This window comes from Mastigoproctus giganteus, chromosome 4, assembly GCF_048544385.1.
Source record: "Mastigoproctus giganteus isolate SK-2022 chromosome 4, ASM4854438v1, whole genome shotgun sequence".
NCBI classification, from domain to species: domain Eukaryota; kingdom Metazoa; phylum Arthropoda; class Arachnida; order Uropygi; family Thelyphonidae; genus Mastigoproctus; species Mastigoproctus giganteus.
In genome coordinates this window covers 103,831,568-103,847,207 of record NC_143578.1, presented here as the reverse complement: position 1 = coordinate 103,847,207, position 15,640 = coordinate 103,831,568, and the positions used below count along the sequence as shown (strand labels likewise).

The 15,640-nt window shown below is 39.5% G+C and overlaps 1 protein-coding gene across 1 annotated transcript in view; it reads left to right on the top strand.

Annotated features, from left to right (window-relative positions):
• Positions 1-15,640, top strand: part of LOC150086960 (KICSTOR complex protein SZT2-like) — a 1,378,951-nt gene that overhangs the window by 888,798 nt on the left and 474,513 nt on the right. Inside the window, exon 44 of the mRNA XM_090372336.1 lies at positions 11,753-11,926. Within this exon, the coding sequence (XP_090228462.1) occupies positions 11,753-11,926 (174 nt within the window). The remainder of the gene's footprint in view (positions 1-11,752; positions 11,927-15,640) is intronic.

Below are 15,640 nucleotides of genomic sequence, written 5' to 3'. Positions count from 1 at the left end.
ACACAGAACCAGAGGAGGAAGTGCAAGAAAAAATACAATCCAAGGTAGCTGAAGTGGAAAGAGACAAGGTCATGATATCCAGAATAGAAGACAAGTGGGAGAAAGCCCAAACAGAATTTGAAGAAATGGACCTCACAAAGACCCATGTGATACTAAAGCAGAGACCCAATAGTATACTGTGGAGAGCCACAGACTGCCTGAATTAGCAAATAACACCACATTGCCTGGACAACACTGGAGGCCATCCACACAGCTGTATACTATACTGCAATAGAAGCCACTAAGATTAATACGAAGAGCCCCCACAGGAAAATAAACAACCGAATCTTTGATGGGATCAAAGAGCCTTCTACAGGAATCTTGGAGAAGCCAGGAAAGATGGAAACCAACCAAACAAGCAGAAGATGATCTAGGAGCTCTGAGGCAACGTAAGGAACAGTGAAGTAAGACTTAACAGCCGAGCCCCCTGGATAGAAATAGAACGGAAGAAAATCGAGAGTGTACAAGGGATAAATGATTGAGAGATTTGAGAAAACAGTTGATTGGGAATTCTCACAACTGGTCCTTGAGGTACATTCTCTCAGATATGCCAGACAAGCTGTACTTGCTACCTGGGAGTCTAAAATGCTGATGGAACTGATATTCGGGTGACACTCAAGTCAAGTGGACCCAATTTCGACGAAGTCCGGACGGTCTGTGACAGCCAAATCCTCTGCTTGCACCTTCACGATGGTGGGACTGTTAGTAATCCTGGGTATAACCTCCATGCAAAAGTACATGGTGGGTGACCACCCAGGTGTGAACCAACGTAAGCAGGGGTCGAGGTGTGGCACCCACACCACATGGAGGAACGCCGCCCCTCTATGTTACCAGGCAGTACTAGGTGGTAGATGACTCTCATCAACCGGTAAAATACCACCACTTTGCTTATTGGAGGCTTGAAGTGGTGGAACCCATGTTTAGTCTCTAGAGCTAAGTTACGGTCAACCCTTCCCTATCTCTTCCATCATGCAGTATGATTGATGACTTTGAGGTTATGATGAACGTTGTGGCGAGATCCAATATTCCTTACATTTCGAGGGTACAGCTCTAAAACGGTGTTCGCAGGCTGGCCGCTAGTTAGTACACCAGACCAAACCTATTGGTAACTCTCTAGGAGGCTTCCGGATCAGCTAGTGTATAATCTTGCTACCTCTACTCTGCCAGATAGTGACTGGAGGGAGTCTGAGTAGTGTGTATGCGGGGAGCATTGTCGAGGCCACGTTATGTCAAGGATCTGGGCATATTCTTACCACGTGTACGGCATATCCAAAAATTTCATTACTTCATACAGCATGTTCCACCCACTTTTTCTTACTATTGAATACACCATGAATTGCCAAACTAATAGAGCAAGCTTATCTGCAAAAAGATCTAAACCTCCCAATTACTTCTTAATTCATTTCACAAATATACGTGATCTCAATTCTGATCTCAGCGATGTCCATTTCCACTTGCAGTCTGCCAAACCCCATGTACTTTTTCTGACAGAATCTCAGTTATCGGTTGATTCAACTACCGCTCATCTCAGATGCCCAAATTATTCGCTGTATGATTCCTTTCGCCTCAAAGGTGGTAATTGTGCATATGTCTGTTCTAATATTCCCTGTCAAAGACTTGGCAATTTGGAATCTCTTCTCTTTGATCTTCTCTGGCTTAAAATCTCTCTACCTCATTGTGTAAAATTCATCTGTTGTTTCTACCGTTCTCCCAACTCCACTAATCACTTGGAGCTCTTTGACTTCCTCTCTTTGCAACTTGACTTTCTCCAGTCCAACTTTCCTAACAGTGAGGTAATTTTCCTTGTTGATTTTAATGTTCACAACTCCAGCTGGCTTAGGTTTTCTAGTCACACCAACCCAGCAGGTCGACATGCTGAGGCTTTTGCAATTAATAATGACCTAGCACAGATTGTTCATTTACCTACAAGAATACCGGACAATCCTAATCATACAGCCAATACGCTTGATCTTTTTCTCACAAACAACCCTTCTAAGTACACGGTCGAAGTGAGAGGTCCTTTAGGCACTTCAGATCACAACTTGGTGATTGTATCTTCTCCAATGGAACCTTTATCTCATGTCTATTCCCAACCTTGCGCTGTTTGGCATTACAAGAATGCAAAATGGGATGACCTGCGAGACTTCTTTTCTTCTTTTCCTTGGTTAGATTACTGTTTCAAAACTTCTGATGTCAACATTTTCTCAGATCGTGTCAGTGAAATTATTCTTGCAGGAATGGAATCCTTTATCCCACACTCCACTTTAAAATGTCGTCCTTTATCTAAACCTTGGTTTTCCAATAAATGTGCTAAGGCTGTCCAAGAGAAGAACTTTGCATATCGTAATTGGCTTGTTTCTAATTCTTCAGTTTCATTTTCTGCCTACACCAAAGCCCGCAACAATTGTAAAGCAGTTATTAATCAGTCCAACCTAGAGTTTGAACCAGCTAAGATTAGAAAACTTGCTTCTTGCCCTAATGGTAGCTGAACATTCTGGTCTCTTGCAAAGCTATTGGCCGCAACTTTTCCCCATCTCTTCTCCCACCTCTGTCCAAACCAGATGGTTCTGTTGTCACTTCAGCCAAGGATAAAGCTGACCTGCTAGCATCCCATTTTTCTTCCAGCTCATGTATTAATGATCTTGGTAAAACACCTCCCACCATTCCCAACACGCTCTATTCAATGCCTCCTGTGGTCTTCCGTCAAAAGGATATTAGAAGGATTTTGATGAATCTTGATTCTAAGAAAGCTCCAGGTCCCGATAGTATTTCTCCACTTGTTCTCAAAACCTGTGCTCCTGAACTTACCCCTATTCTTTGCCACCTTTTTTCACTTTCTTATGCCAAAGGTGTTTTTCCTTCTGCTTGGAAATTTGCTCATATCCAGCCAGTTCCTAAAAAGGGTGACAAATCCATCCCATCCAATTATCGTCCCATTGCAATTACTTCTACTCTTTCTAAAGTAATGGAGAATTCAATTAACTGCCAACTCTTAAACCACCTAGAAACCTTCAACGATCAACGATTGCCAGTATGGATTCCGTCAGTGTCGATCCACTGGTGATATTCTGGCTTATGTTACCCATTTATGGACTAATTCAATGGAAAGGTTCGGTGAAACACAAGTAGTTGCTGTTGACACCTCAAAGGCTTTTGATCGTGTTTGGCATAAAGGTCTTCTAAACAAGCTTCCATCTTATGGTTTGCCCACTGTTTTTAGTAATTGGTTATCCAGTTTTCTCTCTGATCGCTCACTGAGGGAGATGGTAGATGGCAGATGGCTCTCTGTCTTCTAACTTCTCCACTAATGCCGGTGTCCCCCATGGTTCAGTTCTTTCCCCCCACTCTTTTCCTCTTGTATATCAATGACCTTCCACTGACTGGAAATCGTATCCATAGTTTTGCCGATGATAGCACATTGCATTCAACTTTCCATTTTGAGAAACCTTGTCCTGCTCAATCAGCTTCAACTTCTCGAAAATCTGCTACAAATTCCTTAAATGCCGATCTTCAGGTAATTCTCCAGTGAGGAAAAGACAACTTACTTGATTTCAACCCTTCTAAAACTCAGTCTTGTCTTATATCTCGCAAAAAGGATTCTTCTGCTCCTATGCTTATCTTTAGTGACACTCCAATTTCTAGGCAAAAGGATATATCTCTTTTGGGGATTACCCTGACTTCTAATCTCTCTTGGCACAAGCACAGTACAAATATTGCTTTCTCTGTATCTAAAAAACTTGGTTTTCTCTTTCGCTCCCGGCGTTACTTTTCTTCCAAACAGCTGTTTACTCTGTATAAATCGCAAATCCGCCCTGCCATGGAATATTGTTCCCACAACTGGGGTGGTGCCCCCAAAACCTCTCTCAAGCTTCTTGATTCCATTCAGAAGAGGGCAGTTAGGTTAATTAATGATTCATCTCTAACAGAGTCTCTCTACTTGCTGTCTCATAGACGCACTGTTTCTGCTGCATGCCTCTTCTACAGATACTTCCATGGGCACTGTTCTTCTTAATTAGCTTCTATAATTCCCGCTCTCTCTTTCAAAACAGTGCGAACACGTACCGCCACTAGCCAACGTCCATTTACTGTCCAACTTCAAACCCACAGAACCAACTTTTCATGTTCCTCATTTATTCATTCAACTGCCGTTTTCTGGAACAACTTTCCTTCATACGTATTTCCTGAAAATTACAATCTACAGAAGTTCAAGTCCAATGTCAACAAATATCTTCTTTCGTCTTCTCAACCTCCAACACAAGCACGGTACTAAGTACTATAGGTTCTAATACCTCTCTTGTTTGGGGTTAACATAAAAAAAAAAAAAAAAAAAAAAACTGGCAAACCCCAGGAATAGATAGCTTTTCCCCAGGAAAGGTTACTAGGCTTTACATACCAACTAAGAAATATTGTTCAAGGTTTAACCCTAAATGGATGTCAGATGAACTAATGAGACATGTGGCAGAGAAGAATAATGCATAGGATACATATAAATTAATGGGTGACATGGAAGCCTACAATGGATATAAGCTGATCTGTAACCAAGTTGCAAAGGAGGTTAGGCAAGGAAAGGCATATTAAGAGAAACTTTAACAAAGGATGCAAAAAAGTACAGCAAAGCGTTCTTTACCTATGTAAACTCTAGAAGGAAGGGGATGAATCAGATTGGTCCACTGAATACCGATGGTTCAACTGTTGATGATCCTGCTCAGGTGGCTAACAAACTAAATGAGTATTTTGCATCTACATTCACAGATGAGGAGATATTCAGGGAGGGGAATGCCAGAGGTGAACTAAACTCTGGCAGCGAGCTAGATGATTTTTAATTACTGAGAGGAAAGTGGAGGAGAAATTGTTGAAGATAAGAAGATAAACATAAGAAAAGCCCCCAGGGGTGGATGGAATCAGTCCAGTTATATTAAATAAGGCAGCAAAGGAAGTAAGCAAACCCTTAGCCATAATTATGAGAGCTTCCTTGGACTCAGGGGAGGTACCCATGGACTGGAGATGTGCAAATGTGACCCCATTTCACAAAGGAGGATCAAAGGGGCGACACACGTAATTATAGACCTGTCAGTTTAACGTCTGTTCAAGGGAAATTAATGGAGGCACTGGTTAAAGAAGAACTGCAGGATCATCTAGATAAGACTTCAGTTTTAGCTCGGACACAGCATGGTTTGTTAAGGGGAAGTTTTGTCTGACCACTTTGATTGGATACTATGTTGTAGTCATAAAGCAACTGGATGCAAGGAATAACTTCGATTTCATAAATTTGGATCTTAGAAAGGCTTTTGATACTGTTGCACATGGAAGTCTGCTGTACAGATTGGAGCACTCCTGCATTGGAGGCAAATTGCTGCTATGGATAAAGGGATGGTTGAGTGGGAGAAGACAGAGAGTGGTAATCAATGGAATCTGCTCTTCGGGAACTAATGTTATTAGTGGAGTCTCTCAGGGTTCAGTGTTGGGTCCATTGTTGTTTCCTGTATTTATAATTGATATTGATGATGGTATATCAGGCTAAATGTTCCAAGTTTGCAGACGATACAAAGGTTGGCAGGATTGTTAATGACACTAATGACAGTACGCTGCTGCAATAGGATCTAGAAAAGTTGCACAGATGGGATGAGAGGTGGAAAATGAAGTTTAACATTGAAAAATGTAAAGTACTACCTATTTGAAGCAGTAACCCCAGAGTAATGTATCAACTCTGTGGTACTACAGTGACAGTGGTAGAGAAGGAAAATAACCTGGGGGTAATTTTAAGTGCACAAAAGGTGATATAGTTCTCCACGTTGGCACTAATGATATTAAGAGTAGAAGACCAGCGGAATTACTTAAAGTACAGGTCACTGTTGAAAAAAAAGCTGTGAATTAGGGTTGAATTTGAAAGTGTCTGCAATTCTACCCAGACATGATAGGAGGGAGTATATGATGAGAGCCCTGTTGATCAATTCAACCCTGGAAAGATTGTGCATGGCTCAAGGGGTAGAATTTTTTTCAGCCTGGTCTGTACTTGTTAACAGGAGAGACTGCTTCTACAGGGATGGGATACACTTAAATAGAAAGGGTATAAGAATGTCTGCTGATGCTATCGAGGCACTGTTAGGTGGGTCGGAAAACTGCTAGATTCAGGGGATACAAGGACTAATAGATTAACAGTAGCCACTAGCAGAGGTGAAAGTGATTCTTGCACTGCTTCTATTGGAATGAGCCGCCGCCTGGAAAATAAGACGCAGGATATTTCAGAGACTGCTGGGAATCATTGGGGTACAAATAAACACATTGGTTGTGTTAGGGTAGCTAAGAAAAAGAACAGGTGCATGTATACTGGCATGTACACCAATGCTAGGAGTTTAGTGAATAAATTGGATGAATTTGAGGTATTGCTCAAAACATCAAAGGCAGATATTGTGGGGATTTCAGAGATGTTGTGTCACACAGATATAAGGAATGCAGAACTGGAATTTGGGGAGTACAATGTCTACAGAAAGGATAGACAGAATAGGAAGGGAGGAGGGGTTATGCTATTAGTTAAGAAATACATAAAATCCAAAGAAGTGAAGCCAGTCGACATTGCTGGACAGTGCAGTGTTGAGTCAGTTTGGTATGACATAAGCATTGGGAGATCAAAATTGAGAGTAGGAGTGTGCTATAGGCCTAATGGCTCTGATGAGTATAATAAGAAACTGTACGGGGACATCGAGTGGGCCAGTAAATCAGAGAGTCTTATAATGGGGTAATTTAATTTCCCAGATATTGACTGGAATTTGGGGGCTGGTCACTCACACACTAGCAAGGCTTTTGTGGATTTATCGGATGATTGTTTTCTACATCAGCATGTTCAGGAGGCAACTAGATACTCTTGATTTGATTATCAGTAGTGATTCTTCATGCATTAAGAATCTGCAGGTAAATGAACCACTAGGTGGCAGTGATCACAGTGTGCTGAAATGGGATTTATTCAAAGAGGTAACTACCATTAGGGGTAAAGGGAAGGGTTATTGCTTTCGTAAAGGCGACTTCAATTGTCTGAAACAGTATTTAAATTCTATACAGTGGGACCAACTGATGATGTTACCAACAGCAAATTCAAAATGGGAAGCATTCAAAGAACTTATCTTGGAAGCAACTAGGCTTTACATACCAACCAAGAAATATTCAAGGTTTAGGCCTAAATGGATGTCAGATGAAGTAATGAGACATATGGCAGAGAAGAAAAATGTATGGGATACATACAAATTAACACGGGACACAGAAGCCTATGATAGATACAAGTTGATCTGTAACCAAGTTATAAAGGAGATTAGGCAGGCAAAGCAGGTTACGAGAAATCTTTGGCAAGGGATTCAAAGAAAAATAGCAAAGTGTTTTTTACTTATGTAAACTCTAGAAGGAAGGGGATGAATCAGATTGGTCCATTGGATATCGATGGGTCAACTGTTGATGATCCTGCTCTTGTAGCTAACAAACTGAATGAATATTTTGCATAGACATTCACACATGAGGAGTTATTTAGCAAGGGGAATGCCAAAGGTGTATTCAACTCTGACAGTAAGCTAGAGAATCTTGTAATAACTGAGCGTAAAGTGGAGGGAAAATTGTTGAAGATAAATACAAGAAACGCACCTGGGGTGGATGGGATCTATCCAGTTATATTAAAGGAAGCAGCAAAGGAAGTAACCAAACCCTTAGCCATAATTATGAGAGCTTTCTTGGACTCAGGGGAAGTACCCTTGGACTGGAGATGTGCAAATGTAACCCCAATTCACAAAGGAGGATCAAAGGGCGACACAAGTAATTATAGACCTGTTTGTTTAACTTCTGTTCCTGGAAAATTAATGGAGGCACTGGTTAAGGAAGCACTGCAGGATCATCTTGACAAGACGTCAGTTATAGCTCAGACACAGCATGGTTTTGTTAAGGGGAAGTCTTGCCTGACCAATTTGATTGGATACTATGATGCAGTCACAAAAGAACTGGATGCAGGGAATAACTTTGATATTATATACTTGGATCTTAGAAAGGCTTTTGATACTGTTGCACATGGAAGACTGCTGCACAAATTGGAGCAGTGTGGCATTGGAGGCAAATTGCTGCTATGGATAAAGGGGTGTTTGAGGGGGAGAAGACAGAGAGTGGTAATCAATGGACACTGCTCATCGTGGACTAATGTTATTAGTGGAGTCCCTCAGGGTTCCGTATTCTGTCCATTATTGTTTTCTGTATTTATAAATGATATTGATGATGGTATATCCAGCTTAATGTCCAAGTTTGCAGACTATACAAAGGTTGGCAGGGTTGTCAAGGACACTACTGACACTATGCTACTGCAACAGGATCTGGAAAGGTTGAGCAGATGGTCTGAGAGGTGGCAAATGAAGTTTAACATTGACAAATGTAAAGTACTAGATAGGGGAAACAGCAACTCCAGAGCAACGTATAAATTCTGTGGTACTACACTGACAGTGGTAGAGAATGAAAGGGACCTGGGGGTGGTTGTGCAGGCAGATATGAAGTTTTCTGAGCAGTGCAGACAGGCTGCAAGAGTAGCTCATGGTGTATTGTTGATGATATATAGGAATTTTTGTAGCAGGGATAAGGAGGTGATTATTCCCTTGTATAAGACAATGGTCAGGCCACACCTAGAGTACTGTATACAGGTCTGGAGGTCTCATTTCAAGAAGGATGTAGAGATGCTGGAACGAGTACAGAGAAGGGCAACAAGATTAGTGAATGGAACAAAGGGGTGCTCTTATGAAGAAAGGCTTAAGTTTTGCAAATTACAGTGTCTGGAGACTAGGCACCAGCGAGATGATCTGATAGAGGTGTATAAAGCCTTGAATGGTTTGAGCATGCTCAATGCTGATGGGATTCTTCCTCTTGCTCAGAATAATCACCTGAGAGGGCATAAATTCAAATTGAGGAAAGACAGATGTAGGATAGTAGTGAGGAAATTTGCCTTTAGCCAGCGGATGGTTGGTTGGTGGAATAGACTTCCATCCCTTGTCGTGGAAGTTGATAGCTTAAATAAGTTTAAGGCTCAGCTGGACAGGTATTTCGAACGAACAGAGGGGTGAAATGGAAGTGGTTATTTTTTATTTATTTATTCATTATTATTATTATTATTTTTTTTTTTTTTTTTTTGGCTGATGCTGCATAAGCTTGCTTTCTTGCATCATATGCCTCTACTAATGCTAACTGTAATGATAGATGCCAGTCAACATTTGCATATAACTAAGTTTAACTTAATTCATAATTTTTTCTAATTGTGTAATAAGAACAGAAATTTCTGAAATTTTCATTGGAGAAAGCAAAAAAACAATTTCATAAACAGCTGTTAGCAGTTTCAGCTGTGTTGAATGAGTATTTGAAGGGAAAAAAATTTCTGAAATATTGTCTGAGATCAAATCAACATCACACTCCTAACTTAGAGTTAAACTGATTTTCTTTTTTGTGACATTCATTTCTGCAGAAGCATTATATTATTCTCTCTAATCTCAGTTATTGGCAAGTCATGCTGAACTTGTATTGAGAGAGAGAGTAAATATCTTTAATATTTACCTGTTTTGCACAACAGCAGAACTCTCTGCTGAAGCCTTATAATGAAACTCTCGTACATTTTATAGAATATAAATGGAGGACAATTTTTTAACTGGTTATAAATTGATTATTTTAACTGATTATAAAGGAACTGAATATCATATAAAAACAAATTACGTACAAAAGGTCATTATATTGGTGTATTCAGTTTCTCTTTGTTTTTTTTTTTTAATGCATACATTCTTAGTAGTCAGATAGTATGAGTCAGAGCTGTACTACTCAATATGTTCTACGTTGATAATAATAATATTAGTATATCATGGCAACTCGTGAAGGTATTCACAATATGAGATATAACTTAAAACGATGCCGTTTTATTAATAATCTGATTTATTCAGATACAGCTATGTATTCCTGATGCATTTGCACTATATTTATACATAGTCTAGACTCCTTCATAGCTTGAGGCTTATGCCCTAAACGCTTGAGTCTAAATACATGATACACCATCAGGCATCTCTCATATTGTGGAGTTATACTTCATAACTGTTTTGCCATCATTGCATCACTCGGGTACCTACCCACCCACCGAAGAAGAGCCAAATAGCCCTGAAACGGTGCCGTCTGGGTGGTGGTATCCATCTGAGAATAAGTAACATTAGTCTTCTCCTTAGGTGAAGCGTTACTTATTCGAAGTAGTGCAATATCATGGCAACTCGTTGTGAAGGTATTCACAATATGAGATATAACTTAAAACGATGCCGTTTTATTAATAATCTGATTTATTCAGATACAGCTATGTATTCCTGATGCATTTGCACTATATTTATACATAGTCTAGACTCCTTCATAGCTTGAGGCTTATGCCCTAAACGCTTGAGTCTAAATACATGATACACCATCAGGCATCTCTCATATTGTGGAGTTATACTTCATAACTGTTTTGCCATCATTGCATCACTTGGGTACCTACCCACTCACTGACGAAGGGCCAAATAGCCCTGAAACAGTGCTGCTAGGGGGAGCTTGATGATGTCCGGAGTTTCCGAGAATAGGTAACAACAGCCTTCTCCACTGGGGAAGCGTTGCCTATTCGAGGAGTTTATGAGTTTTTGAGTGGTGTGAGTTGAAGGAGTTACTGTCCCTTTCATTCTTCTACACTGTTTCTTTTCCTCTTCCACTCCTACTATAACTTTCCCTCTACCTTTTTTGCTTTTCTAAGTCTAATAGGGACAAGTGGATATTCGAGTAGATATTCACATACATACATAAATAGCCCTGAAACGGTGCCGTCTGGGTGGTGGTATCCATCTGAGAATAAGTAACGTTAGTCTTCTCCTTAGGTGAAGCGTTACTTATTCGAAGTAGTGCAATATCATGGCAACTCGTTGTGAAGGTATTCACAATATGAGATATAACTTAAAACGATGCCGTTTTATTAATAATCTGATTTATTCAGATACAGCTATGTATTCCTGATGCATTTGCACTATATTTATACATAATATTAGTATAATAATAAGAGGAGTTGACGTCAATATAGTGCATAGAACACTTCCGTATGATACCCTCCAGAAATTAAAACGGAAAAAACTAAAAAATCGACAACTTACCCGGTACATTAGAGTAAAATATAAATAATTAAATAATCAGTTTAACACAATTAAAATCGATTTAAAACAATTAAAAATCAAATTAACGCAATTAAAATAATTTAACGGAAATATTCAAAACGATTTTCCTTCCTAAAGGAAACGATTTTCCTTCCTAAAGGATTCTTTTAATTGCGTTAATTTGATTTTTAATTGTTTTAAATTGATTTTAATTGTGTTAAATTGATTATTTAATTATTTATATTTTACTCTAATGTACCGGTAAGTTGTCGATTTTTTAGTTTTTTTCTGTTTTAATTTCTGGAGGGTATCATACGGAAGTGTTCTACGCACTATATTGAGGTAAACTCCTCTTATTATTATACTAATATTCTTAGTAGTCATAAAGAAAGAACAGTATTTCCTTATCCTCTCCTTACCATTTTTAATTTATTATTCTTGCAATCCACATATCTCATAAATGTTTGTAAAACTGCTATATATGATGACAGTATCTCTTCACAGTTTCTTGAGAAACCTACTACTTTAAGCATAAATAATTATTTGTTTTTGTGTTGTAGGTATTGCTTGCATAATTGTATCCATAGTAAATGGCCTTGGATGCCCTGTGCAGCATATGTCATGTCCTCTTCCATCCGTCACTACATATTATGATGGAATGACTTACCACAACTATGAAGATTTGACATCAACTTCTCTTTATGATGATAAAAATGAGTGGGCTCGTACTCCTGGTTTGTATTTTTATTATTTTGTTATTCTTAAAGCAGGGATGTCAAAAAAGGCTACAGACTATGTGTGGTCTTCAGATGTCTGTTGAATAGCTCAAACAATATCACCATTTGCAAAATTATGGTGCTATACATTACTCTTCAAAAAATGTATCTGGACACACACACACACACACACACACTTCACAGTGATGTCACCGTTACTAACTTTATTTGCATGTCACTATCCCTTTGGCCACTATGACTTACCCCACTCACTCTCATAGATAGACTTTCCAATAAATGATAGGTTGCAGCAGTTTGTTTTGCAGAAGAGTAACTAGTCGAGCTACTGATGTGGGATGTTTTTGCCCTCATTTGACATTCCAGCCTCGAGTGCCAAGCGATTTTCATAAGTGATCTATAGTGCTCTTTTTCAGTGATTTAGTTATATTTTCTTTCCAGTGCTTTTCTTATTCTCATTTCTCTGTAAGTGGTTCTGTACTTAACAGATCCTAGGTAAGAACCCAGAAAGGAAAATTACCTTTCTTTTCCTAGTATATTTATTAATTTTTGCACTAACAAACTAACCTCTCCAACCGCTTGGCCACTAGGTGGCACCGCTTCTGCCTCCACGTGGCGGGGCCGGAAATCTGGGAGGAAACGCTCTCACTCCCAAGGCTAAAAGGAGCAACGATGGACAAAAATAAACAGTCCTCGTGTGGATCTTATGATTCAGAACTAGACAAACATAATCCAGATCATGACGACACAAATGTATCCCATGCTAAGAGACAAAAAAAAAGAAGGAATGAACAAGACCACTCCTCTCTTTCTAATACTACACTCCTGCACAGACCAACCATTGAGTAAGCTGTCCCCATTTTTGATACAGAAATGTCTCGAAAATGTGGCTGGCCCTCCAAAAATGATTCGGCGTTTAAGATCCGGAGATTTAATAATCGAAATGACCGAACATAGACATGCTAAGAGGCTATTGAATGTATCCACTTTTGGTGGAATTCCCACGAAGGTTACCCCACATGCCACCTTAAACTCCTCTAAAGGGGTAATATCAGAGTGGGATCTACTGAATGTATCAGAGGATGAGCTTGTGCATGAAAACTAAGAGATCAAAACGTGGTACAAGCCAAAAGAATTGTTATTAAAAGAGATGGAGAGCCTGTCCCCACACGGACGGTGATACTAACATTCAAAACACCAAATCTACCTACTTCTATTAAAGCTGGTTATCTTAGATGCCAAGTAAGACCATATATTCCAAATCCAGTCATTCCCAATTTGGTCATTCCCAAGCTGTCTGCAGAGGTGTAGCCACTTGTGCTAACTGCGGATCAAAAGAGCATACACACACACGAACTGTAACACTGAAATGCAAATTTGTCCTAACTGCCATGGTAACCACTCTGCCATCTCTAAGGAATGCCATCAATGGAAAAGAAAAAAGAATATTCAAAAATATAAGATTGAGCAGAAAGTATCCTATCAAGAAGCTAAAAAACATTTTGCAGTACCTGCTAAGTCACCTACATATGCTTCAGTTACCCAACGGCTACGTTCAGTAGAAACTCAGACAGACTGCTCAGTCCTCCAAATATCTCAATATCTGGTTGGGCTAAATCACTCCTCTCCTCATCAAAGGAAAAACCTATTCCTAAATATGCTACTCGAGAAGCAAATACTCCTCTAACAATACCTCTGGATAAGAAACCTAATGAGAAACCAAATGAACGAGCCAAGACCCCCGAAAGAAGCAACACTACCAAATTTATATCCGATACCATGGATATTGATGAAAAGATAGATGAAGATGATTCAATTCTTGAGATTCATCCAGAGGATGACATTGACACGGGTAGGCCAATCTTCCCAAAAAAAGAAAAAGCAAAAGTAGACAAACGCAAACAAAAAAATCCGCCGTAAGAAACCAAACCCTCCATTTAAAACCAAACAATGCACACAGTGATTCAATGGAATTGTCGCGGATTTCGTGCAAATTTAGATGACCTCTACGATCTCCTAAGTGAATATAAGCCTGTCGCAGCATGCATACAAGAAACAAACCTGACGAATGCAGTATCTCTAACAATTAATGTTAGACATACCGATGCTCTAATGCAGCACACGGAGGAGTAGCGCTGTTAGTAAACTCTTCAATTCCCTCCAGACCTGTTCCCTTGCAAACACCGTTGGAGGCAGTTGCAGCCCGTATCACCATTGGCATAACGATAACATTAGTCTCATTGTATCTGTCACCAAACCACGCTTACACCCTTGCTGATTTAGATGACCTAGTAGGACAAATACTCGCTCCTTTCTGTATTCTGGGTGACTGGAATGGTCATAACCCCCTATGGGGCTCTCAACAACTTGACTGCAGAGGACAGATAATTGAGAAATTCTTGGATAAACACAATCTAACTATTTTAAACACTGGTGATCACACATATGTTCATGTACCATCTGGCTCAAGCTCTGCCATTGATCTAACATTATGTTCTCCAACAATATTTCCTCTCATAGACTGGACAGTTACTGACAACCCTCTTGGTAGTGATCACTTTCCGATCATCTGTAATTTCTGTACAAGTTCTCCTCTGATCAATAAAATTAGAACAATTTGGAAATTTGATAAGGCCAACTGGGCTAAATATCAAGAAATAGCTCATTTAGATACCACTATCATTGCAACTGACAAGATTGATTCTGCAGTAAGCTGTATTACACAACGAATAATGACAGCAGCTGAATCCACTATCCCGAAATCATCATTTAAAATCAGACTCCATCCAAAAATGTGGTGGAATGAAGCATGTAGCATTGTCAAAAGAGAAAGAAATAAATCATGGAATCAGTTTAGATAACATCCAACCTTCTAAAGTTTAAAAGAGCAAGGGCTGAGGCTCATCATGTAAGACGAATGAGTAAAAAAGAAGCATGGGCACGCTATGCTGCCACAATAAACAGATTCACAGATACTGCTACAGTCTGGAAAAAAAATCAAATGTATCAATGGCAAATACCCACTCGCTATTTCTCCGATTCTATTTCTGAAAGGAAAGGAAATTTCTGAACCTGAAGAACTTGTTAATGCATTCGGCTCATCTTTTGAATCACTCTCAGCTGTTTCTGCCTATGAACCAGCCTTTCAGATGCTAAAATGCAGTATAGAAAAGTATAAACTGAATTTTAATACGGCTCTCCAACATTCATACAATCTGCCATTGACCATGACTGAATTGCTTAATGCACTAACAAAAGTGAAAAACAGTGCCCCAGGTCCTGATGGAATTTATTACGCAATGATTTCCCATTTAAGTGAAAGATCATTAAGTGCTCTCTTACTACTCTATAATAGAATTTTCTTAGAAGAATATTACCCGACCAGCTGGTGCCATTCTTATGTGCTAGCCTTCCCAAAACCAGGAAAAGACCACACAGATCCAACAAACTATCGACCTATCTCCTTAACAAGTTGCTTGGGAAAAACAATGGAAAAAATACTTAACACCCGACTAACGTGGTACTTGGAGACTCAAAACATTCCGAGTCCAAGCCAGTATGGTTTTCGGAAAAGTAGATCGACGCTTGATCTCATTATCAAAGCGGAAGCAAATATTCGGAACGCCTTTCTAAGAAATGAACACTTTGTTATGATATGCATTGACATTGAGAAAGCATTTGATACAACTTGGCGTTATCGGATTCTTCGAGACT